The sequence below is a fragment of the Hylobates moloch genome, unplaced genomic scaffold (assembly GCF_009828535.3).
Source record: "Hylobates moloch isolate HMO894 unplaced genomic scaffold, HMol_V3 SCAFFOLD_11, whole genome shotgun sequence".
Taxonomy (NCBI): Eukaryota; Metazoa; Chordata; class Mammalia; order Primates; family Hylobatidae; genus Hylobates; species Hylobates moloch.
This window is the reverse complement of record NW_026652286.1, coordinates 1351143-1374558: the sequence shown is the minus strand read 5'-3', so window position 1 is coordinate 1374558 and position 23416 is coordinate 1351143. Positions and strand designations below refer to the sequence as shown.

The following is a 23416-nucleotide window of genomic DNA, read 5'->3' as shown; positions in this document are numbered from 1 at the left end:
CACCGTTGCTGTGCCCGTGGCATGGCTCTGCCCCTCTCCATGGGGCCTCGTTTCCTACCTGGGCTCTCCAGCCCAGTAGACACAACCTCCTCCACGTTGCTGCCGTTGAGGTTGGCACGGAGGATCCGGTCCAGGGTGACGTCTGACCAGAAGACAAGCTCGCGGCGGTGGTGGAAATCAAGGGCGATGGCATTCTCCAGGTTGTTAAGCAGCAGCGTGTACTCAGAGCGGTGTGGCAGCACCTGCCGGATGTCGATGCGATTGGCGAACAGCAGCACAGGCTCTGGCCCTGGCACACAGTATAAACATGGGATACCCACTGGGTTTCAGAGCCGCCCCTGGTACCCGTCAGCATGTCTTCAGCTGACCGATGGAGCCACTTGCTCACAAGGGCATGCCCCAAGCTGTCAGCATCAGTACCAGAAGAGTGGCAACCTGTAAACTATATTCCTCCACCCCTCCCCACCCCACTCCACCCCGGCAGCGTTTTTCTTGGGGCTCGGAATGCACCTGTTGCTCCATTTTACTGTGACGGAAATCTCTCTACCTCTCTGCAAATCCCTGAGCACCAGAGCACCTGGCCTTCCTCCATGCTCAGCCCTCTGCCCACCCAGCCAAGTGCCAACAGCCCTTACCCAGAGCCTTGCAGCTGCGCCGGTCGGGCCGTAGTTCATAGCCTGTTTCACACCAGCACTGGAAAGCCCCTTCGCTGTTGGTGCAGCCCTGGCTGCAATACCCCTCCTCGGCACATTCATTCACATCTGGGAACACCAGGCAGGTCAAGAGATCTCCCTTCTGTTGTCCTCCCACTTCCGCTCCCAGGCTGCCAAGCTGCTTTTTTGCCCACATCCCCATCTACTTTCCAGGCCTAGTGGGAAGGCTGTCTAAGAAATGGTTAAGGGCGGCCGGGAGTGGTGGCGCACACCTGTAGTCCCAGCTACTCAGGAGGCTGAGGCAGGAGAATCGCTTGAACCCAGGAGGCGGAGGCTGCAGTGAGCCGAGATCGCACCACTGCACTCCAGCCTGGGTGACAGAGCGAGGCTCCATCTCAAAAAACAATAAAAAAATAAAAAAGAAGAAATGGTTAAGGGCTTTAAGGTCATGCAGACCTGGGCTGGAATCCCAACTCTGCTACTCGCCAGCTGTGTGGCCTTTGGTAAGCTACTTACCCTCTTTGTGCTTCAGTTTCCCCATCTGTGAAATGGGAAGGATGATCCCCACCTCCTTGGGTTATTGTGAGGACGAAATGAGGTCACATCCTTCAAATGCCTGACCCATAGGAAACACAGCTGCCTGTCTGCTGCCCCTACTCAGAACCCTGACTCTGCTGCAAACCAGGCCCCAGCTCACCTTGGCACGTGTGCCCATCCTCTGTGAGCCGGTAGCCTGTGTGGCAGGTACACTGCACTACCCCCCGCACCATCTGGCACTTCTGGGCACAGCCACCGTTGTTAACATTGCAGTTCTCCTCACCCGTCCGGGGCCCTGTGCCAGCCAAGCCAGAGTTGGGAGTTGAGCCCAGAATCCTCCCCCAGAGAGCCAACTTGGCATCCCACCTGGACCACGAAGAACAGCTCCCAGAGCTGCAAGAGTCCTGAGGGAGGATTCCCTTTGAACCCTATGGGTGGGGTTCGGCCACAAACCACAGGCCAGGTCCGCCCACTGGGGACACTCACGGCAATTCTGCTGTGGGCTTTCGTCGCTGTTGTCACCACAGTCGTTGACCCCGTTGCACAGCTTCCTCTGCCCAATGCAGCGCCCATTCCAACACAGGAACTGGTCCGAGGCACACTGGGGGCTTCCTAAAGAGATGGAAGGTCAGGTCATAGCAAGGCAGGGCTTGGGCCAACAAAGAGATGGGAGCCTGTCATTTTCTAGGGTAAGCTGGAGACAGATGAGACTCAAGGTGGGAGGGTGAGGGTCCTGGGCAGGAAGCAGCTCAGACAGGGCTGGCTGAATGTCTGCATTCGCTTTCTCCCCAGGACTCCACAGTAGGATGGTGAGGAATATGGAACAGAATGAAAAAGCGCATCCACATGCTCAGTACTGGGTGTGGCCAGGGGAGCACACATGGGGGCTGCCAGATGGAGGGTAGTCCTTCCTCACTACTCCAGAGCTAAAGGCACTGGCTGCGTGTGAGTTAGAACAGGAGTGGCAATTGAAACTCGCAGCTCTGATACAGTGCTCCAGGCCATAAGGCCGCAGGTCAGTGATGCACCTGGATTTTACACTGGTAAAACCTCAACCCGACTGGAAAGATGGCAATAACACCCTCTTTTCCACCCTTCCACCCCAACTATAGGCTAAGGGTTCTGGGGCACCCCGGGAGACACCACCTGTATTCTCACAGTTCTCCTCATCGCTGTTGTCTGCACAGTCGTCCTCCCCATCACAGCGCCAGGACAGGCGGACGCAGCGGCCTGAGCGACAGCGGAACTGTTCTGCTGTACACATGGAGGTGGCTGGGCAAAGCAAAGGCTTAATGAAAGGTGGGCCCCATTTCAGCCTGAAATTCTCCCTGCCACCCAAATCTGCAGCTTATGTCAGTACTCATGCCACTCTTGACACCAGGATCACAGCTGGTCTATATGGTGTCTTTGTGTGAATCAGAAAAAGGTATCCTTTCCTCAAGACACTTTACTGCCATCTGCTGGAAAACTGCCATGATGAGTATATAAATCTAGTATGTGACTGGCTTCCCTTTGGACATAGTGCCTCTGCGCAGTGCACAACCTACACAACTGTACAACTGTACATGGTGGTCTTACCCAGTGTCTTCAAGATTTATGGGTAGTGGCCTGTTTGTCTTTTTTTTTTTTTTTTTTTTTTTTTTTTTTTGAGATGTCATCTCACTCTGTTACAGGGACGCCGTCTCGGCTCACTGCAACCTCTGCCTCCTAGGTTCAAGCAATTCTCCTGCCTCAGCCTCCCGAGTAGCTGGCATTACAGGCATGCGCCACCACACCTGGCTAAGTTTTGTATTTTTAGTAGAGATGGGGTTTAACCATGTTACCCAGGCTGGTCTCGAACTCCTGACCTCAAGTGATCCACCCGCCTTGGTCTCCCAAAGTGCTGGGATTACAGGCGTGAGCCACCGCGCCCAGCCGGTAGTGGCCTCTTTGGCTGCACAAGCCTTCTCCTTAGTTCAAGCCCAGCCTAATTCCATTTCCCCACTCACTGCAGTTGCGCTCATCAGACTGGTCATCACAGTCCGCGTCACCATCGCAGCGCCAGCCTGCGTTGATGCACAGGCCACTGTCGCACATGAACTCCCCAGAGCGGCAGGGCTGGTGGGAGGCTAGGGAAACACAAGACTTCTGTCTCTAGCCAGTCTGTGCGCAGTGTCCCATGGCAGACTAGAAGGCCACAGCCCCAGAATCCCAGTTCCTCCATCTCTTCCCAAGAGGGACCAGAAAATCCAGAAACTCCTCTCTGAACTCCTGCCCCAGCTGGCGCCTTGCCTTGCCACCCAAGCAGTTCTTCCCAGCCTGGCCTCCCCGCCTCCCAGCTGGCCGGAGCACTCACCGCAGTCAGACTCGTCCGACCAGTCTCCACAGTCATCGTCGCCATCGCAGTGGTAGATGTCAAGGATGCAGTGGCCGTAGGCACACTGGAACTCCTCCAGGTTGCAGGGGGGTGCTGGCACTGCTGAGGCTGGGGGGAAGGCAGGGGTGGGGAGGGGCACACACTCAGGCCTGGATGAAGGAGAGGGGCCCTGATTCGTCAGGCAGGCAGGATGCTGAGGCAGGAGAGCTTCTTGACGTGAGATGTAACCAGGTTTCATCTGGGACAGCCCTTATAGACGCCCATATTCAGGTGGACCAAAGGGAGCCCTCCCTTCCCGCCTGGGGAAATTGCTCCCTCCCTAGCTCAGCCTAGGAGGAGCTGCTGCTGAGGCACCCACGCTCCTTGCCCTTGGTACATGCACTTCTCAGACTCGCCCTTAGCCCATGGGCAGAACCGTCTGCCCTCATCCAACCCAACAGCCCGAGGTCTGGGGCCACTCACGACAGCTCTCCTCATCGGAACCATCTTTGCAGTCGGTGTCACCATCGCAGTACCAGTGCTCAGCAATGCAGCTTCCGTCACCGCAGCGGAACTCCTTGTCAGAGCACTTGCGCATGTCTGGGGGGATGCGATGGGGCAGCAGTTCTGAGGGGGCCCCACAGGCAACCCTCTCACCCTCCTCTCTGACTCCCAACCTCACTGGCTTTGGCGGGTCTGACCCAGCCCCTGAAAGGCACCCCAGAGTCAGTGCAGACTCTCCAGGGAGAACAGAGGCCCTGGAGAGACTGGGCCTCACCCTCCTGGCCCACAGTTTCTGGGGGGTCTGAGCGGCTCTGCCCCCTCTGCCTTCCTCCAGCTGCTCCAGATATCTGGGCAGTTTAAGGTTTGGCAGTGCTAGGGCCCTTACTGCTATCTCCTCCCATGGCCGGGCCACCCACTGGCCACCTTGCCTGCCTCCCCCCACTGGGGCCACCCACCACACTGCTCATCACTGTTGTCACCACAGTCATTGTCACCATCGCAGTGCCACAGACTCCGGATGCAGTAGCCGTTCTGGCAGGGAAACTCATCCTCCTCACACTCCCGGGGGGCTGTGGGCACAGAGCAGTCAGGCTGCTGCAGGCAGTGGGGGTCTGGTGCCTGGAAGCCTGACTTAAAACCCTCCGGAGCAGTCAAGTAGCTCCAGTGCTGCCCTGAGGGCTCCGAAGGAGGTGGCTGCCTCTCAGCAGCTTATCTGACTTTGAGAGGAAGTGAAAGGACAGGACGAAGTGCTGAAAACACAAGGGCTCATGTGGACCTGGGGCATTGCCTTCTGATTGAAAATCCTTTCCCAGTGGAACTGGATGGAGTTCCGCCCACCCTCTGCCAACACTCACGACAGTCCTGCTCATCCGAGTCATCCTCACAGTCGTTGTCCCCGTCACACACCCAGGAGCGGCGGATGCACTTGCCATTGTCACAGTGAAAGTCAAGAGGGGAACAGGTAGGTAGCACTGAATCCCAGGAAAAGAAAGGAAAAGTCAATCAACCTGGTATACTTACTCAGGTTCAACTAGGCCAGATAGCCTTTTGTCCCAAATCCCCTTGTCTTTTTTTTTCGTTTTTTGAGACCGAGTCTCACTCTGTCGCCCAGGTTGGAGTACAGTGGCGCACTCTTGGCTCACTGCAACCTCCGCCTCCTGGTTCAGGTGATTCTGACTCAGCCTCCCAAGTAGCTGGGATTACAGGCATGCTTCACCACGCCTGGCTAGGTTTTTTTGTTTTTGTTTTTTGAATTTTTAGTAGAGACAGGGTTTCGTCATGTTGGCCAGGCTGGTCTTGAACCCCTGACCTCAGGTGATCTGCCTGCCTCAGCCTCCCAAAGTGCTGGGATTACAGGCATAAGCCATGGTGCCTGGCCTTTTTTTTTTTTTTTTTTTTTGAGACAGAGTCTCACTCTGTCACCCAGGCTGGAGTGCAGTGGTGTGATCTCGGCTCATTGCAACCTCTACCTCCTGAGTTCAAGGAATTCTCATGCCTCAGCCTCCCGAGTAGCTGGTATTACAGGTGCCCGCTGCCACGCCCGGCTATCTTTTTGTGTGTGTGTATTTTTAGTAGAGGCGGGTTTTCGCCATGTTGGCCAGGCTGGTCTCGAACTCCTGGCCTCAAGAGATCCACCTGCCTCGGCCTCCCAAACTGTTGGGATTACAGGCGTGAGCCACCACGCCCAGCCCCCTTGTCTGTTTTATAGTCCTTCCTTACTGACTCCTAGGCCCATCCCCAGCTGATGGAGAAGCTAAGCAGAAACTGCAGCTAAGACAGAGATTCAGAAGGTAATTGCGGTGAGGGGTTCACAGGGTAGGGGAAGAACAACCCAAAGAACTCACAGGCGCTAAGAAAACATAAGAAAAACATGAGCAAGAGAAAGAAGCGCCTTTTTCCCCTCCTTTCCTCTTGTTAAATGATGATTGACACACCTGGGCTCAATCTCCAGTTTATTACGTAACACTCTGAGCAAGTCATTTACCCTCTCTGAGCTGAAGTCTTTTTGGCTGTACAATGGGGATAATTATACTCAGTTCATAGAGGCCTTTTGATATAATATAATGCCTATGAAAATGCTACATGAAAGTGAAGCATTTATCATCAACACAATTAGCTGAACTGGTTAGGGTTAATGAGGTCCAGGTTGTAACTCAGTTCCCATTAGACTAATTAGCCACCCTCAGACATAGATGCTACAGGTAGGTCAGAGATTGCACCTCTAATCCAGACAACTGGCTTAGCAGGGATATTTCTATATATCCAAGACAGGTCACCCTGGCCAACTGTGCAGATGTTACCATGCTAGGGGAAAAGGGAGATTTAAAGAAAATATAAGATTTCTTTTTTTTTAGATGGAGTCTCGCTCTGTCGCCCAATCTGGAGTGCAGTGGCGCGATCTCGGCTCACTGCAAGCTCTGTCTCCCCGGTTTACACCATTCTCCTGCCTCAGCCTCCCAAGTAGCTGGGACCTCAGGTGCCTGCCACCATGCCCGGCTAATATTTTTGTATTTTTAGTAGAGACGGGGTTTCACCGTGTTAGCCAGGATGGTCTCGATTTCCTGACCTCATGATCCGCCTGCCTCGGCCTCCCAAAGTGCTGGGATTACAGGTGTGAGCCACTGTGCCCGGCCTAAGAAAATATAAGACTTCTTACAAAGTTACTAAGAAAGGTGTGGCTGGGCGTGGTGGTTCATGCCTGTAATCCCAGCACTTTAGGAGGCTGAGGTGGCTGGATCACTTGAAGTCATGAGTTCAAGACCAGCCTGGCCAAAATGTTGAAACCTCATCTCTACTAAAAATATAACAAATTAGCTGGGCATGGTGGCACATGCCTGTAGTCCCAGCTACTCGGGGGGCTGAGGCAGGAGAATCACTTGAACCTGGAAGGTGGAGGTTGCAGTGAGCCTAGACCGTGCCCCTGCACTCCAGCCTGGACAACAGAATGAGACTCCGTCTCAAGAAAAAAAAAAAAAAAAAAGATTTTATTGTACAAAATACCAAAATAAGAAACGTAGAAATAATCCACATTTATGTATAGTATATAAATTTTAAAATGCACAAATATGTGGTACATATACACAAACATATTCACATAAATACAGAGAGACCTATTTAGAGAAACTCCCTGTTGTTTCAAGTGTGTTCTCTTCTTTTACACTTGTTTTCACGTTTGTTTTCTTGGACATATATGCATGAACCAACCAAAAGAAACACAGGAGAGTTGGAGCCATATATAGTGAAGAAACTACCCAAATGTCAATATCTATCAAGCTTGCAAAAGACCAACTCTCTGAGTCCGACACAGTTGATGCAGAGAACACTCCATCAGCCTTGTCCTTGGCCCCACCCGCAGGTCCCTCCACCACCTCCCATGGCCTCTGGGGAGGTACTTACTGCATCCGTCCTCATCGCTGTGGTCCCCGCAGTCGTTGTCTCCATCGCACTGCCACTGGGCAGGGATACAGGTGCACTCTCCAAGAGCACTCACTGCACATGTGAAGTGGCTCCGACCACAAGCACACTCGGGGCTGCTGGCCAGGCCTGGGTGGAGGGAAAAGGAATTAGTGAGGGCTCAGCTCCCGCTCAACCAAAGCCCATTCCGAGGGGAAAGTAGAGGAGCCCAGTCCAGGGGCACTGTCACCCGGAGAGTCACAGTGACACTTCAAGGGAGATGCAGGCAGTAAAACCATGCCTCCTCCAGGGCATAAACGACCCAGAAGATACCCTCTGACTTTGGGCTTACAAAGAGTCCAGGTGACCTGCTCTATGACAGGGCTTTTTTGCATAGCACCTCTAAGGGCCCAGAGACAGATGATGCCACCTAGGCTAGGCACAGTGGCTCATACCTATATCACAGCACTTTGAGGGGCTGAGATGGGAGGATTGATTGAGCCCAGAAGTTTGAGACCATCGTGGGCAAGATAGTGAGACCTTGTTTCTACAAAAAACTAAAAAATTAGCTGGGGGTAGTGGCATGTGCCTGTAGTCCCAGCTACTTGGGAGGCTGAGGTGGGAGGATTGCTTGAATCTGGGAGGCCAAGGCTGCAGTGAGCTATGATCACACCACTGCACTCCAGCTGGTGCAACAGAGCAAGACCTTGTCTCAAAAAAGAAAAAAAGAAACAACCCCCTCCAAAAAAAAGAAATAACAAATGATGCCACTCAGAGGTTTGGTGCTTTTGAAGAAGAGGAACAAGGGACAGAAGGTGTGATGTCGAGAGGCCTCCATATCCTTCTCACCAAACTAGGTTGAGATATGGATGCTCTGCCTCTGTCTTGGACCAGACCCTGGGATGTTGGCCAGGGAGGGCAAGAACTAACGGTGGAATTAAAATGCTGGAGCCTCTTTAGGATAAGGAATCCACACAGGGGAGCAGGAAGCAGGGTGGGCTGCTGTGAATCCCCTAGGCCACCTCAGGGCAGAGTAACTGGGACCTGCCAGGGCCTTCCTGTCTGTGGCACAGGCCACAGCCTTGAGGAAGGCTGGCAGATGCAGCCCCTCCCCCGGCTTCAGCGGCACGCAGCTGGGCTTCCCTATTGAGCATCGAGCTATCTGCCTGGCCAAGTCCCATGACCGGCTGCTGTGCCCCCTCCCCAGCGTGCCCAGCAGGATGCCCTGGGATGGCGTGTGAATGGCTCAGTGCCCTGCTCCAGCCTCAGCTGGAACAAAGGGTTCTGCCAGGGTCACTCTCCCCCCTCCCAGCATTCATCCAACCCGCTGGGCTGCTCTGCTCGCAGCTGGGGAAGGAGGGGGCTGCAGCACACGGCTCATCTCTTCCCCTTCCTTTCTTCTCCTCTTCCTCCCCTCAGCTGGACCCTGCCCTCAGGCTGGGCTGAAACAGAGAAGGAGTCAGCTCAAATTGTCACCCCTCTTCCTATACTCTGTCCCTGGTCCAGCATTTCTCTCTCAGCTCATCTCCTTGATGTACATCCTTGTCTCACACTATAATTCCTTGGCCTAGCCTGGGGCTTAGGGCCCGGGATAAAAATGTGTGCTGCCATGCCCTCCAAAAGCAAGGAGAGAGCTCTAGAACTTTCCCTCTCCATCTCAACCCCAAGAATCAGTGCAAGCATAAGGTAGAACTTCCTAGCCTGCGATGCATGGATGGATGGATGGATGGATGGATGGATGGACGGATGGACGGACGGACGGATGGTTGGATGGATGGCTTTTGGGATCTGTGAATCCCTGATGCTACAGGTATAATGTACGTTTCTGGGGTAAGGGATCACAGCTTTCACCAGATTCTCAACTGAGGCCTGGCCCTCTCCCTCCACATGCTGTGGGAATCAGCTGCCCTAGAAAAGATGCAGGATCGGGCTGGGCGTGGTGGCTCACGCCTGTAATATCAGCACTTTGAGAGACTGAGGCAGGTGGATCCCTTGAGCACAGCATTTTTGAGACCAGCCTGGGGAACATGGCGAAACCCCGTCTCTACAGAAAAGAAATTTACAAAAGTTAGCCAGGCACGGTGGTGGACGCCTGTACTCTCAGCTACTTGGGAGCATGATGTGGGAGGATCACTTGAGCCCAGGAGGTTGAGGCTGCAGTGAGCCATCATCTCACCACTGCACTCCAGCCGTGGTGACAGGGTGAGACCTTGTCTCAAAAAAAAAAAAAAAGATGCAGGATTTCCTGCGGAAGCCAAGTGAGGTCCAGTTGGGAGGTGCAGTGTCTCTAGACCTCACAGGAAGGCCTTGCTCCAAGCCCAGTGCTTCTGTCTCTTTGGGTCTCTCTACAAATGCAGGGTAGAGGATTCTTCCCCAGGAAGCACTAGAAGACCTATAGCTGCCCCTGCCCCCACTCCATCCTTTCTGGCCTGAGAACTCTGAGAAGGGAGGAGGGTTTTTCTCACTCAGATCCTGGACAACACAGCCGGAGCAACTTCAGTAGAATGACAGGCTCAGCACAGCTACAGGCACCCTTTTGGTGAACTCTAGCTGGATTGAACAGCAAAGATGTTTAATTCCACTCCATGTGATGGGGCTCCCTGGTACACAGATCCCCTTCATGGGGATATCATGGTGAAGAAAAAGGATAAGGCTAATAAGGATCTCAACTGGGGATATTTTGTCCCCCGGAGGACATTTAGCAATGTTTGGAGACATTTTTGGTTGTCACGCTTGGCGGTGCTTACCGACATCTGGTGGGTGGAAGCTAGGGATGTTGCTAAAGATTCCATAACGTGTATAATTCTACACAGGATTACATGCCTGTAATCCCAGCACTTTGGGAGGCCCAGGTGGGCGGATCACCTGAGGTCAGGAGTTCAAGACCAGCATGGCCAATGTGGTGAAACCCCCGTCTCTACTAAAAACACAAAAATTAGCTGGGTGCGGTGGTGGGCAGCTGTAATCCCAGCTACTTGGGAGGCTGAGGCAGGAGAATTGCTTGAACCCGGGAGGCAGAGGTTGCGGTGAGCCGTGATCGTGCCATTGCACTCCAACCTGGGCAACAGGAGCGAAACTCCGTCTCAAAAAAAAAAAAAATTCTATAACGTGCAGACAGGCCCCTATGACAAAGAGTTATCTGGCCTAAAACATCAATAGAGGTTGAGAAATGCTGCTAACCACACACAATAGGGAGTGGGGATGTACCAGAGGGGAGTTCAGGATGAAAGACGTGGCAAGGACAGAGAGGAAGAAGAGGGGAATTGGAGGAGGAGGTTAGGCAGAGGACAAAGCACTGGACCTGGAGCAGACAGACTTGGGTTCCATCGACCAGCCAGGTGACCTTGTGGAAGTCACGTAGCTCCTTCAGCTTCAGTTTTCTTGTTTGTAAAAAAGCCACAAGGGGCTGAACGTGGTGGCTCACGCCTGTAATCCTAGCACTTTGGGAGGCTGAGGCGGGCGGATCACTTGAGGTCAGGAGTTTGAGACCAGCCTGGCCAACATGGTGAAAACCTGTCTCTACTAAAAATACAAAAATTAGCCGGGCGTGGTGGTGCATGCCTGTAGTCCCAGCTAATTGGGAGGCTGAAGCAAAAGAATTGCTTGAACCATGGAGGCAGAGGTTGCAATGAGCAGAGATCACGCCACTGTACTGCAGCCTGGGCAACACAGCGAGACTCTGTCTCAAAAAAAAAAAAAAAAGCAACGAAGATTAGACAAGAAAATAAAAGTGGAAAAAACTAACCTTATGCCTTGGCACACCAAAGATGTTCATTAATGGAGGCTGGGGTGTGTAGATGCAGGGATGTGCAGATCCAGGGCCGTGGAGGCTAAATTTTTCCAAAAGGCCTTGATATTAAGAATCAGAGTACCAGAATAGAGCAAGTAGAGCAGTGTCCTGGGGCTGCATGCAAATGAAAAGTCATACTGGTAGGGAAGAACCTTAAGCTCTGTTTGTTTTTTTAGGGCCCCACCCCCGTCTTTGGCTGAGTGATAACAGAAGTCCTGACTCCCCCCCCCCCCCCCCCACGCAGACTGTAGGAACAAAGCATTCCATCGGTGGGCATCAAGTTAGTTGCAGGCAGTTGAAGGGCCTTGACTTCCTGCATGTCAAATCAACATCTCAGCGTCCGCTGCAGTGAAGGGCGGGCAGCCACCGGTCAGGCAAACGCTTGACTTGGGCATTCATACAGTAAACAGACACATTATACTCCAAAAAGCCAGCTCTTCTGGGCAACTGCTGTCCCTCTGGGGTCCTCAGAGGTGGAATTCTGCCTTTTCACTCAAGTCCTGGCTGTGATCATAAAGGCAGCTTTTAACCCTTTTTAAGGAAAAGAATGGTGAGTGAAGAAAGAAAACAAATGACTGTGGGTGGCAAAATGCAGCCTTCATTTTAAGAAGTGTTGAATTAGAACACTTCACTATGCTCTGGCCTTGAAAGCTGCCAGCCACATCGCAAGCTCCCTTAGCCTCCAGGGGCCGGGGCTCTAGCCCCTCTACCCAGTGCAATTCACCATGGAAAAGGTCTCTCTGCAAGGTATCTTTGATCATGAAGCCATCCAGCTTTTGGGATATATGTTAATGTGCTCATAGGACGTTTCTCTAGAGGTTAACTAAAATCTCACCTTTTACCTGTCATCTCTCCCACTCCCGCCACCTTACCAATTTCTCACTGCTTTCGTGTAAAGCAAGCTTGTCCAACCTGTGACTTGCATGGCCCAGGATGGCTTTGAATGTGGCCCAACACAAATTCGTAAACTTCCTTAAAACATGAGATTATTTGCGATTTCTTTTTTCTTTAGCTCATCAGCTGTTGTTAATGTTCATGTATTTTATGTGTGGCCCAAGACAATCCTTCTTCCAGTGTAGCCCAGGGAAGCCAAAAGTCTGAACACCCCTGATATAAAGGAAAGAAGGGAAACATCCATCTGGTATACAAGACACACTAACTTAGTAGTAGACGACATAGATTCTAGAGTCAGAGAGTTGAAGGTTCAAATCTTGGTTCTATCACAAATTCTACAATTTTGAGCAAGTTATTTAATCCCTCCAGGCCTCAGTTTCCTCATCCATAAAATGGGAATATTAACAGTTCTAACTCAAAGGGCTTTGTAAAGATTAACCCATATAAACTGCTTAGCACAGGGCTAACACACAGCAAAAGCTTCATAATAATACGACCATCTTTTTTTTTTCTCCGAGATGGAATCTTGCTCTGTTGCCCAGGCTGGAGTTCAGTGGCGCGATCTCAGCTCACTGCAACCTCTGCCTCCCGAGAAGCAATTCTCCTGCCTCAGCCTCCCAAGTAGCTGGGATTACAGGTACCCATCACTGTGCCTGGCCAATTTTTGTATTTTTAGTAGAGACGGGGATTCATCATGTTGGCCAGGGTGGTCTTAAATTCCTGACCTCATGATCTGCCCACCTCGGCCTCCCAAAGTGCTGGGATTACAGGCGTGAGCCACTGCGCCCGGCCCCATCATTTATTAAATACTTACCAGGTGCCCTCCGAGTACTTTTCTAAATGCTTTTCATATGCTACGTCACTGAAGGCTCTCAACAACTCTTGGAGGTGGTACTGTTATTATTAGTTTGATGCAAAAGCAACTGTGGTTTTTGCCATTACTTTTAATGACAAAAATTGCAATTACTTTTGCACCAACCTAATATTATCACCACTTTACAGCTGGGGACAATGAACCACAGAAAGGTTAAGTCTGTAGCTAGATTGCAGAAGTACTTAGGGTCGAGGCCAGCATTCACACCCAGGGAGGTGATTATACTGCTTCCCAATAAATGGTATTACTGTTGTGAGAATCTCCAAAACCCCAAGGTCAAAAGGGGGAATTTACAACTTCTGGGTCCCTCTCTTTTATGTGTTCTCCAATAGCAAATATGCAGTGAGTTTATGGGTCTCAAACAGTGACCTCTTTCTGGTTACTGCTAAGGTAAAGAACGACTCATTTCCCTCGCCCGAAGGTAAAGTAATGAAGCGGGGAAAGTTTGGCATCCCAGCACTTTTGAATCAGCGCTCAAGCGTTGTTGGTCCAGGAAGGAACAGGGCTTCTGATAACAAATAATTATACTTTTCAATTTCTCATTACTTTGCAAGCTACTTTTGCATATGCACTTGCATTCTCATTGAATCATTACAATAATCCTGAACAATGACTGCAGGGCCCGTCCAACAGGTAAGGGCACCCGCTTTGGCCAAGGTCACGACGTAAGTAGGAGAGCCAGGATGGCAGCCCCATTCTGACACTTAAACTAGTATTCTTCTCTTAGTGTGATCTCAGAGTCTGGACTTTCAGTAAGCTTTCCGGGTGACACCGATGCACACTCAAGTGTCTAGCGGCACTGCTCTCCACCATTCCATAGAATGCACAGCTGAAGGTGGACCACATCTGTCACATGGAGGCATATGGGTAGACGGTGACTACACACAGCCACACAGCAGCTTTTTCAAGCTGAACCAGAGGTGAGAAGGCTTAAGGAGTGCCCTGTGAGTGTTCTGGAGTCTGGTGGCTATCCCAGTGTGGAAGGTATTAGGATTACAACGAGCAAAGGAGGAATCACCATTCGTTTATAATATGCTAAAGCATATTAGCATATGCCTCTCTCCTTTTATCCACTGGCAGCAATAAATACAAGTTCGCTGAATGAATGAATGAACGAAACACGCCTCTAGAATCTTGTGAAAGCTGGAGTCAAAGGAAAAGAGACTCAGAATATCATAAATAAAAGTAGTTATTTCTTACCTAACCAGTACTCAAGAGAACAGGAATCTGTTCTTTGTCCTACCCAGGTTTTGTTTACTCCTTTCTCCTACAAGAGTTCCTTTCACCAGCTGTATTATCCGGCTGTGAAACTCACACCCCATGATTCTACTTATTTCTGTCCCATGGTCCCTTTTATTCCCCTGATCCCTAGAGGCCAGCTTAACTTGGTTGGTTTGGAAAATCTACCTGGTGAAGTCTTCTCCTCAGTGGGCCCTTTCGAAAGGGACACTATCGGGCACACCATTGCGGGTCCAAGCAAGTTCAGCCCTCTCTTGCTACTGTTACATACAGAAAAGAAGTCCTTAATGGTTAGCCTCCAAAGTTTTAAGGCAGAAGAACATAATGTTAAGTACATAGGAACAAAACGCCCCAGGATAAAAATCCTGACTCTGCTAGTTCCTAGCAGTCTGACCCTGGGCAGCTATTTAATCTCTTTGTAACTAATTTTCTCATCAGGAAAATTGGGATAATAAAAGCCCCTACCTTACAAGGATGTTATGAGAAATAAATTAGTTAATTCATAAGAAGGACTTAGCATTACTGCCTGGCACATACTAAGTGCTCAATAAATAATAGCTCTTGTTATTACTATTAAGGATTTGGCTTACCCCAGAACTGTCATATCCAACCACTCCGTGATTAAGACCTGCTATTTTAGGACTTGGGATGTTTAGAAACCCTACTGTGTACCAGGCAGCAGTACCACCCCCATGGGTTAAGTTGGTGGCATGAATAACCGCAGAGTCTTGCTTTATTGCCTTTCTCTGAAAGAGCTTGAGGCACCACGTGGTATCCTTTATCCTTGCCCTTTTTTTTTTTTTTTTTTGAGATGGAGTCTTGCTCTGTCACCCAGACTGGAGTCCAGTAGCACAATCTCAGCTTACTGCAACCTCCGTCTCCCGGGTTCAAGCGATTCTCCTGCCTCAGCCTCCCAGGTAGCTGAGACTACAGGTGTGCACCACCACACCCGGCTAATTTTTGAGTAGAGACAGGGTTTCTCCACATTGACCAGGCTGGTGTCAAACTCCTGGCCTCAAGTGATCCACCTGTCTCGGCCTCCCAAAGCACTGGGATTACAGGCATGAGCCACCACACCCAGCAGATCTTTGCCTAATTTATCACCAACTAATTCTGAGGAGCCAAGGACAGGAGAGAGAATCCAGAAACTCAAGTACAGAGCAATTAAGAAATGGATTAGTTTCCACTTTTGTAAATCAGGAGTAATAACAGTATCTATTTCATAGGGTTGCTGGGAGGTCTAAATGAAATAATACATATGAGGTTCGTACTAGACAGCTGTTATTGTTTTTCTTGTTATTTGTACTAATCCCATTATCTTCATCTGGATATGTCCTCTCTCTCAACCTAGTAATGTAGCCAGTGCCAGGCTGTCTTTGTATAGATCCTCAAAATTCTACCTGCCCTACCTGGAAGCTGTCAACAGATTTCACAGATCCAACAGGGCTCAAACATGGCTGTGCTCTGTGAAGTGCTGCTCAAAATACTGCTTTCCTTTTCTCCTATATCTCAAATCAGAAGGTCCACACGGTAACAAACCACATTTGTTTATGGCTGCTCAGGGAGCAACAAACCACATTTTTCTGGAAGCCTTTTAAAGTCTCTCTCTTCTCCTGAGCCCATGAGTTCAAGGCTACAGTGAGCTATGATCATGCCACTGCACTCCAGCTTTGGCAATAGAGTGAGACCCTGTCTCCAAAAAAAAAAAAAAAAAAAGTAAATAAAAATAAAGTCTCTCTCCCTCAAAAAGCACCTGAGAAGTAATTCCTTATGCATTGAGACTCCCTGAGAAGGAGATATCTGAAAACAGAGGAGAGGTCAATCCAAGATGAAATATAGACCTTCCCAACCTAGATCTTCTGGGATAGCCTGGAATCCTGGCTCAGTTACTCACTACTTGTATGACAGGAAACTGCTCTGAGCCTGTTTCCCAACTGTAAGATGGGAATCTTTTTTTTTTTTTGAGACGGAGTCTCCCTCTGTCGCTTAGCCTGGAGTGCAGTGGCACAATCTTGGCTCACTGCAACCTCTGCCTTCCAGGTTCAAGTGATTCTCCCGCCTCAGCCTCAGCCTCCTGAGTAGCTGAGACTACAGGCATGTACCACCACATCAGCTAATTTTTGTATTTTTAGTAGACATGGGGTTTCACCATGTTGGCCAGGCTGGTCTCGAACTCCTGACCTCAAGTGATCCACTCACCCCAGCCTCCCAAAGTGCTGGGATTACAGGCGTTAGCCACCACACCTGGCCAGTGTAAGACAGGAATCTAATGTTACCTACCTCATAAGGATACTGTGAGGAATAAATATGATATCATATACTAAATGCTTATCACAGTACCAGGGACACAGCAAAGCTCTCAAAAATACTAACTGCTCCAGAAATATATTTGGATTTTTTTAGACCACATATACCAGTTTGTAAATCCACATGTCCCACAATTTGCAAAATTGTCATTGGAGGAGATCATTCCTAGAAGAGCAGAAACTCTCATTTGGGGAAGATGCATTGCAGAGTTGCTGGCTTTTATTGGCTCTCCAGCCTGTTGTTGAAACTTCTTGTTTAAACTGCCCGTGGAGGGAGGGTGCAAAGCCTGGGGCTCCCCTTTCCTATTTGCCAGGCTTGTGGATGTCATAACCTGGCCTCTCCACTTGGTTAGAAGGAGCTACAGTCAACTCAGCAGAGAAGCTGTCTCTTGTCCTCATCCATGCCGGCGCGTGGTTGCAGGCCACTACCCCTCCCCACCTCCCCCAAGGCGTGACAGGAAGTGGAGCTGCCGAGCTTGGTGAGATCCCTGGAGGCACTTACAACCTTGCAGCTTCTTTATTTCACATGCTAATCAGGTGTCTCTCCTGATACCCTTCTCTGTACCTGCTCTGCCCTACACCCAGACAGAGGGAGGGTCCCTCTCCCGCGAAAAGGCACTGCCTGGAGCCAGGAGCTTCCCGGCTCCAGAAAACCTCCGGTGATAAATTATGCAGCAGCACCTCTGTGTCACTGCCTCTCAGCCAGATGGGAGGTTTGCTCCCAGTCTTTTGTTTCCGGCTCTGCTTGCCGCTCTGATCCTCAGCTCTGCACAGAGGTGAGGGGGAGCTCCCACAGGCCAAGCCAGGGCTTGCAGCAAGTCCCAGCCAGGCTTTCCCCAGTTGGGTCCCAGGCAGCGCCCCTCCCCTCATTCGAACCTGAATGATGGGGGAGTCCCATTCCGCATGGGGAAACAGGGTGTCAGGGAGTGCTAACAGCCAGTCCGCTCATCTGTGAGCAAGGATGGGAATGCCTACGAGCAGTGAAAGAATGAAGTCTGCTCGGATGGGCGTAAGAGGCGCCCAAGGGCACCTAGGATGTTTGCTTCTTGCTAAATCAAAAACGCACAACAGAAAATGGAGTCAGACAACCAGGAAGCTAGAGAATCGGCTCTTTTTAACAGCTGCTCTTGGTTACGGTTAACTTTCCGCAGCTCCCAAAAAATCACATCACTGGCACCAATTTAAAAAAGAAGAAACAAAAGAGACAACAGGGGTCAAACTTTGAGGTGGAGGAGCTGGGGGTTGGGGGCCATTCGGGGCTGGAGACCCACATCAATTAGGCCTGCACACTGACAGGCTTCCTGATTAAAAATAGTAGCTGCGAAGGCTCCACAACAGCCCAGCTCCCAAACTGGGGCAATTACTACCTTATGAGCTCCGGAGCCTGACTCCTTTCTCAGGCCAATGGGAGGGAGGGCTTGGAATTCTAAACTGTTCCAGCTACAAGAGTCCCTGGCCAGCCCCTCTCACCCCATGTCACAGGAATCTTAGCGGGAGAAGTTGCTAGGCTGCATCCCTGACCACTTAAGAAGGGAAGCTCTCAGAGGAAAAGCTCCATTTCCCCAGACCTCTCTTAGGAGAACTAAGGCAACGTGAATTCCCCCAGACTGATGTTATAGCTTAGCAGACTTCTTTTCTACGAGTGAGCACAAGTGGGAACTATGCTTCGGTTCTATCACGTTTCCAAGGGGAGAAAGAAGGGGCAGATCTTTAAAAGAGACAAGCAAAAGACCAGCTGCAATGAATGAAGGACCAAGTCTCAATTTTAGCACGGAACACGGTGGCATAATTATTTACCTGGTTACCATGCTGTAAAGCCAAGAATCATCTCCGATCCACTTACATGACTTTGCTTACAGCTAACTTTTATCAAGCTCTATAGTAACACAGTAGTTGCCAAGCTCTGTGCTGCATAGTTTGAACATGCTATTATCTCATGTAAGTTTTATGATATTCCTATGTGATACTCTATTACTACTTCCCTTCCCCTACCCTACCCACCTTTGCAGGTAACAACCCTGAGGTTCAGGGAGATTTTGCACAGGGTCACCAAGAATTGCCAGGTCTGTGGTCAAACCCAGGTCTGTGGGTGCTTCTTAATTACTGAGCTTCATATACAGTGATTATATTAATGCTTGACATATGTGTGTTTGCTGAATGAATGAACCAGTGAATGGGTGTGGAGCCTAGTTTGAGGAACGCTCCCGATTGTACGAGGAACTCATTCCTGCCAGCTCTAAGCTGGAGTGAGAGTGACAAGCCCATGCAGTCATCAGAACTATTTATAAGGTCAAACTCAGGCTCTGCCAGCTAACCAGTCAGCACCGAGTCTTCCCTGGGACACTGAATCCTCACAGGCTGAGGAGGGGAGGAGGGCTTCCGCTGCTGAAGATGAGATGGCAGTCCAGACACAGTCTGGGGCCCAGATGCCCCATGTCCAGGCAACTGTGACAAAACTCGTGGCTAAGCTGCATCAAGGAATGTAGAAAGACCGTGGCTGGAACAGGCTAACAGACCTAGTCAACCAAGGGCACAGACTGTCTCGTAATCTCACCCAATCATAAAAAAGAAAAGATTACTTCTTAAAGTAGTCCCTGAAATTCTGTTCCTATTCAGGAACCCCCAGTATTTTTTTTTTCTTTAAAGGGGCAGCAACATAAACAATTTCTCCTATTTTCCTTCTAACAGTTAAGACTGGCAGTTAATCAGTAGAAAGAGTGAGCGAAGAGCTATAAAACACCCTGTCCTCTGTGACCTCCTGTGTTCTTTACTGGCCCAGAAGATGGACATACCCAACGTGCTCTGTATCAGACATGGCCAGACTTGGTTCCCTTGCACCTGTCATTCTTAATACCACGTGCCAGTCCAAAAGATGTTATCTGATATTCATCAGGGTACAGAAGAGGAAATCCAAAATCAGTGACAAGCCAAGTATGTTTCACAAGCCCAACAGATCAGGGACAAGGTCACTCAAGCACCATGACAACCATGGTCACGACAACAGCGAGATGGAAAGGAGACCAGCCTCAGCTCAATTGCTCTGCACTTATATTCAGATACAACTTTCTATCTACCCAAGCATGCCTAGGCAGAAGTTTTAACATTTCCCTTACCTGGATGCGAGCTCCAGAACAAACACACTTTCCACTATTCCAATGGTTGTCATCCATGCCCTTACTTCAAACTTCAGGATGAAAATCACTCAGCACTATTACCAGCCATCAAGTTTCCTTCCCAAATCTTTAAGGCTGGAGAGTTATGTGGGCTGAGTCCAAACCAATAGGCTCTAGGAAAAGCCCAAAGGACTAGCAGCATCCAAATAAGCACCTTAAACTTTATTTATTTATTGAGATAGTCTCACTCTGTCGCCCAGGCTAGAGCTCAGGGGAGCGATCTTGGCTCATTGCAACTTCTGCCTCCCAGGTTCAGGCAATTCTCCTGCCTCACCCGTTCGAGTAGCTGGGACTACAGGCATGCGCCACTGTGCCTGGCTAATTTTTGTATTTTTAGTAGAGATGGGGTTTTGCCATGTTGGCCAGGCTAGTGTTGAACTCCTGACCTGAAGTGATCCGCTAGTCTCAGCCTTCCAAAGTCACCTTAAACTTTAGTGTCTTTAATTCATTCCTTGCTGAGGCCAGGTCTGCCTAATGGATCTATTACTACATTTATCACAACTGCTGTCTCTCTGAGCCCCTGGAATTGAGTGTCAGTCCAAAAGATGTTGTGTTGGTGGTATTTTTGGTTGGTATTTTTGGTTGTGCTGGTTTCAGGCTCCGAAACTGCTCAGTCTCACTGGTGAACTGTGAATCTGACCTCCCAGACCTCTAAGGATGGCTCAGTATCAGGCCAGGTGATGTGTATACCTTCACCCCACTGTCTACCCTTACAAACATGTGCACAGAAAGCTTCCCATGCTTAGACGTTTCTATTAAACTTTTTTCCTTAAAAAGAAACCTGGGCCGGACACAATGGCTCACACCTGTAATACCAGCACTTTGGGAGGCCGAGGCAGGTGGATCGCTTGAGCCCAGGAGTTGGAGACCAGCCTTGGCAACATGGTGAAACCCCATCTCTAGAAAAAAATACAAAAATCTGTAGGGTGTGGTGGTGCATGCCTGTAGTCCCAGTTACTCAGGAGCCTGAGATGACAAGATCACTTGAGCTTGGGAGGTCGAGGCTGTAGTGAGCTATGATTGCCCCACTGCACTCCAGCCTGGGCAACAGAGTGAGACACCCTCTCCAAGAAAAAAAAGAGAAAGAAACCTAAAAGAGTTGCCACGAATCCTCCCATTCTTCTTCTGTGAAACATTAGATACACGCAATTCTCTCCCCCCATTCTCACCCCCTCCTCTAAGTACATGTAATATTTGCAGCGTTGACAGCTCTGGAGCAGTAAAATCTTCTTGGCCAGTCTCAGCCCGGAACCTTCCAGCTCCCCCTTCCCTAGGGCAGAAGGCGACAATCTCCTCTCTGGCTTTGTTGGTATCCGTTTTAACCCTAATTTTTTTTTTTTTTTTTTTTTTTTCCCAGTGCCTTGCCATTTCCCTTGATCTTTTTCAAAACTTCCTCCAGGGGGCCGGCCGAGAGGAAAGTTCCATCCCCTTCCCTTGCAACCCGAAGGGGGAAACCCCCCAAAAAGCAAAGCTGTCCCTTTAAGGGGCCCATGTGGTGGGAAGTACAGCTACATTCCTACCCCAGTAGGGCCGCTGTCCCAACACGCCAAAGAGGCTACAAATAACCTTCCAGGAGAGAGCCTGGGAGGGGAGAGCGCAGAGCGGAGCGGAACGTGGGCCGGCCAGGCCACCGCTCTTCGGGGTGAAAGAGCTCAGTCCGCGCTAGAGAGAACGCGGAAAAAGCCCCTGAAAACCCACAGGTAGTTTAAATAAGAGACACGAAAACTCTGTTTTGGATTTGGGAGGTAATTTAAAGCGAGTGCCCAGACATCTCCACGCCCTGCCAGGCAAGTTCCGAAATCTGCACTGACTTTTTCCACACGAGCTGTCCTACGTGAAAGAAAGAACCGGTGCAAGACCAGGCACGGTCTGCAGACCCCTCCATTCTGAGCCCCAGCTCCCTTCATCGGGGCTGCGAGGAAAATGGGGGGGGGGACTCGGAACTCCCGCCACGATGAATAGCGATGGATGAATAGGGCTGGGGTTCAAAGATCAAAGTTCTTTGATCTCTGGGCACAAACTAGAGAGAGCTGCTCAGTCGCCGGGTGCACGCAGGGTCGTTAAGAGGCCGCGGAGAAGCAGATTCCATCGGAGCCCCGGTCACACACGACAGCGGGTACGGGCACCAAGGAGTCCTGCTGCAGCCGTCCAGCTCCCCCGAGGGCCGGGACCCCGCCGCGAGGGCCGGGCGGCTGCCTTCTGGGGTTCAGGGTTACCCGCCCCCTGCCCCCCTACCCCGGCCAGGGCAGATCTGCGGGAGCCTTCCAGCACTTTCTTCCCTATATTCCTCCTCGGCCCCCTTTCCAACCACCTCCCCTGGGGACGATCCAGGGCTGGAAGCTGACGGGCCGCAGCCAAGAGAGGGACCCCGAAACACCGCCGAGGGGAGACGCTGCCTGCAAACAGTGCCCCAGAGCCCCCTGGTGGGAGCAAGACCTGGAGTCCCGGATCGTTCTCCCAGTAGAGGAATCCCGGTGCCCAAGTACCAGACTCCACCGGGGCCTCCCTCCGCAACCCGCCCGAGCCCCCAGCCCCAGGAAGGAGGGCTATTTACGGTTTATGCGTTTAGCGACCCTCCTCGCCCGCCTCCCTTTCTTCGCACGCATTCATTCGCACCAAGGACACGGAGCCCCCGTCCTAACCTGAAAGGGAAGCAGCCCCCGCTCTTGAAAGAGCAGCGAGGGAGGGCGAGCGAACGAACGCCCCGGACCTTACCCGCACCCCGGCCCAGACCCGAGCCCGCGGGAGCGCCTCCGCTGATGCCCCCGCTCGGACTGCTGGAGCCGGGGCGGCTCCGGGTCCTCTCCCCTGCACGCAGCCCCAGGGCCACGGCTAGGAGCAAGGGCGAGGGGGGTCTCAGGCCCCGGCCCGCGCCGTCCGGGTCCCGGGAGGCGAGTCCCGCAGCGGCCGGACCCAGGGACAAACTTTCCCGGCGGGCGCCGCTTACCGTGTGCGCAGAGCAGGGCGCCAAGCAGCAGCGCGCCCCACTGCCGCCTCATGGTGCCGCCCGCGCCGCCCGCCCGGGGTCCCGCCGGCTCCCGCGGGACGGCGCGGCGGAGAAGCCCGCGGAGGGTCCCCGAGGGGGAAGCGTCCCGGGTGCACGGCGGCCTGCGCGCCCCGCAAGTCGCCCTCGGGCCGCCGCCGCCTCCAGTGCCGCCAGGGCCGACGCTGCTCCGCCAGGGGACCGGGAGGGGGTGTCCCGGGCCCGGCCCACTGCCACCCTCTGGACCCCCCCACCCGGCCCGGCCCTTCCCCCTCGGCCTGCCGGTCCCCGATCCGACCGGCCCCTGCAGGCCGCCCCCACATTCCTGGCCCGAGAGAGAGCCCCCTCCCTGTCCCTATTACTACTGCTTACATTTCCCTAACTTTAAAAAAAAAAAAAATTATCCTAGCAGCAAGTCTCGCCCCCGCTCACTCCAGCTCTATGCTTCAGACGAGCACCTGAGCTGACCCAAGTCGCCTGGACGTGACCCCGTCCCCCCCTCCACCGGCCCCAAGTCCAGACTTTATTGATGTCCCCGAATGCGCAAGGCTTGCGGATGCATAATCCTCTTGGGTCTCTATTGACATCAAACAAGGGACATCAGGGGGCCTGCAGTGCTGTATCTCAACTGGCGTTCTCACTGTCAAAATTCCTTTTCGGAGATTTTCTTCTCCCTCGCCTCCCCCGGTCTAGGCAGCGTTGTTCTAGGGCTAAATAATTCACCGACCCCCCCTT

General features: G+C 51.5%; 1 protein-coding gene across 2 annotated transcripts in view; it reads right to left on the bottom strand.

Annotated features, from left to right (window-relative positions):
- LRP4 (LDL receptor related protein 4) overlaps window positions 1-22868 on the bottom strand; it is a 59128-nt gene extending 36260 nt beyond the window's left edge. The window contains exons 1-12 of one of the 2 annotated variants that reach the window (XM_032166054.2): window positions 22646-22868; window positions 7426-7572; window positions 4884-5000; window positions 4485-4598; window positions 4009-4125; window positions 3526-3654; window positions 3179-3298; window positions 2337-2462; window positions 1677-1802; window positions 1351-1485; window positions 636-761; window positions 59-289 (exon numbers count right to left, since the gene is read on the bottom strand). In XM_032166054.2, coding sequence (XP_032021945.1) covers window positions 59-289; window positions 636-761; window positions 1351-1485; window positions 1677-1802; window positions 2337-2462; window positions 3179-3298; window positions 3526-3654; window positions 4009-4125; window positions 4485-4598; window positions 4884-5000; window positions 7426-7572; window positions 22646-22697 — 1540 coding nt within the window. In that variant the 5' untranslated portion in view covers window positions 22698-22868. The remainder of the gene's footprint in view (window positions 1-58; window positions 290-635; window positions 762-1350; window positions 1486-1676; window positions 1803-2336; window positions 2463-3178; window positions 3299-3525; window positions 3655-4008; window positions 4126-4484; window positions 4599-4883; window positions 5001-7425; window positions 7573-22645) is intronic. The other variant, XM_058424552.1, reaches the window with a different exon arrangement.
- Window positions 22869-23416: the final 548 nt, after the last annotated feature.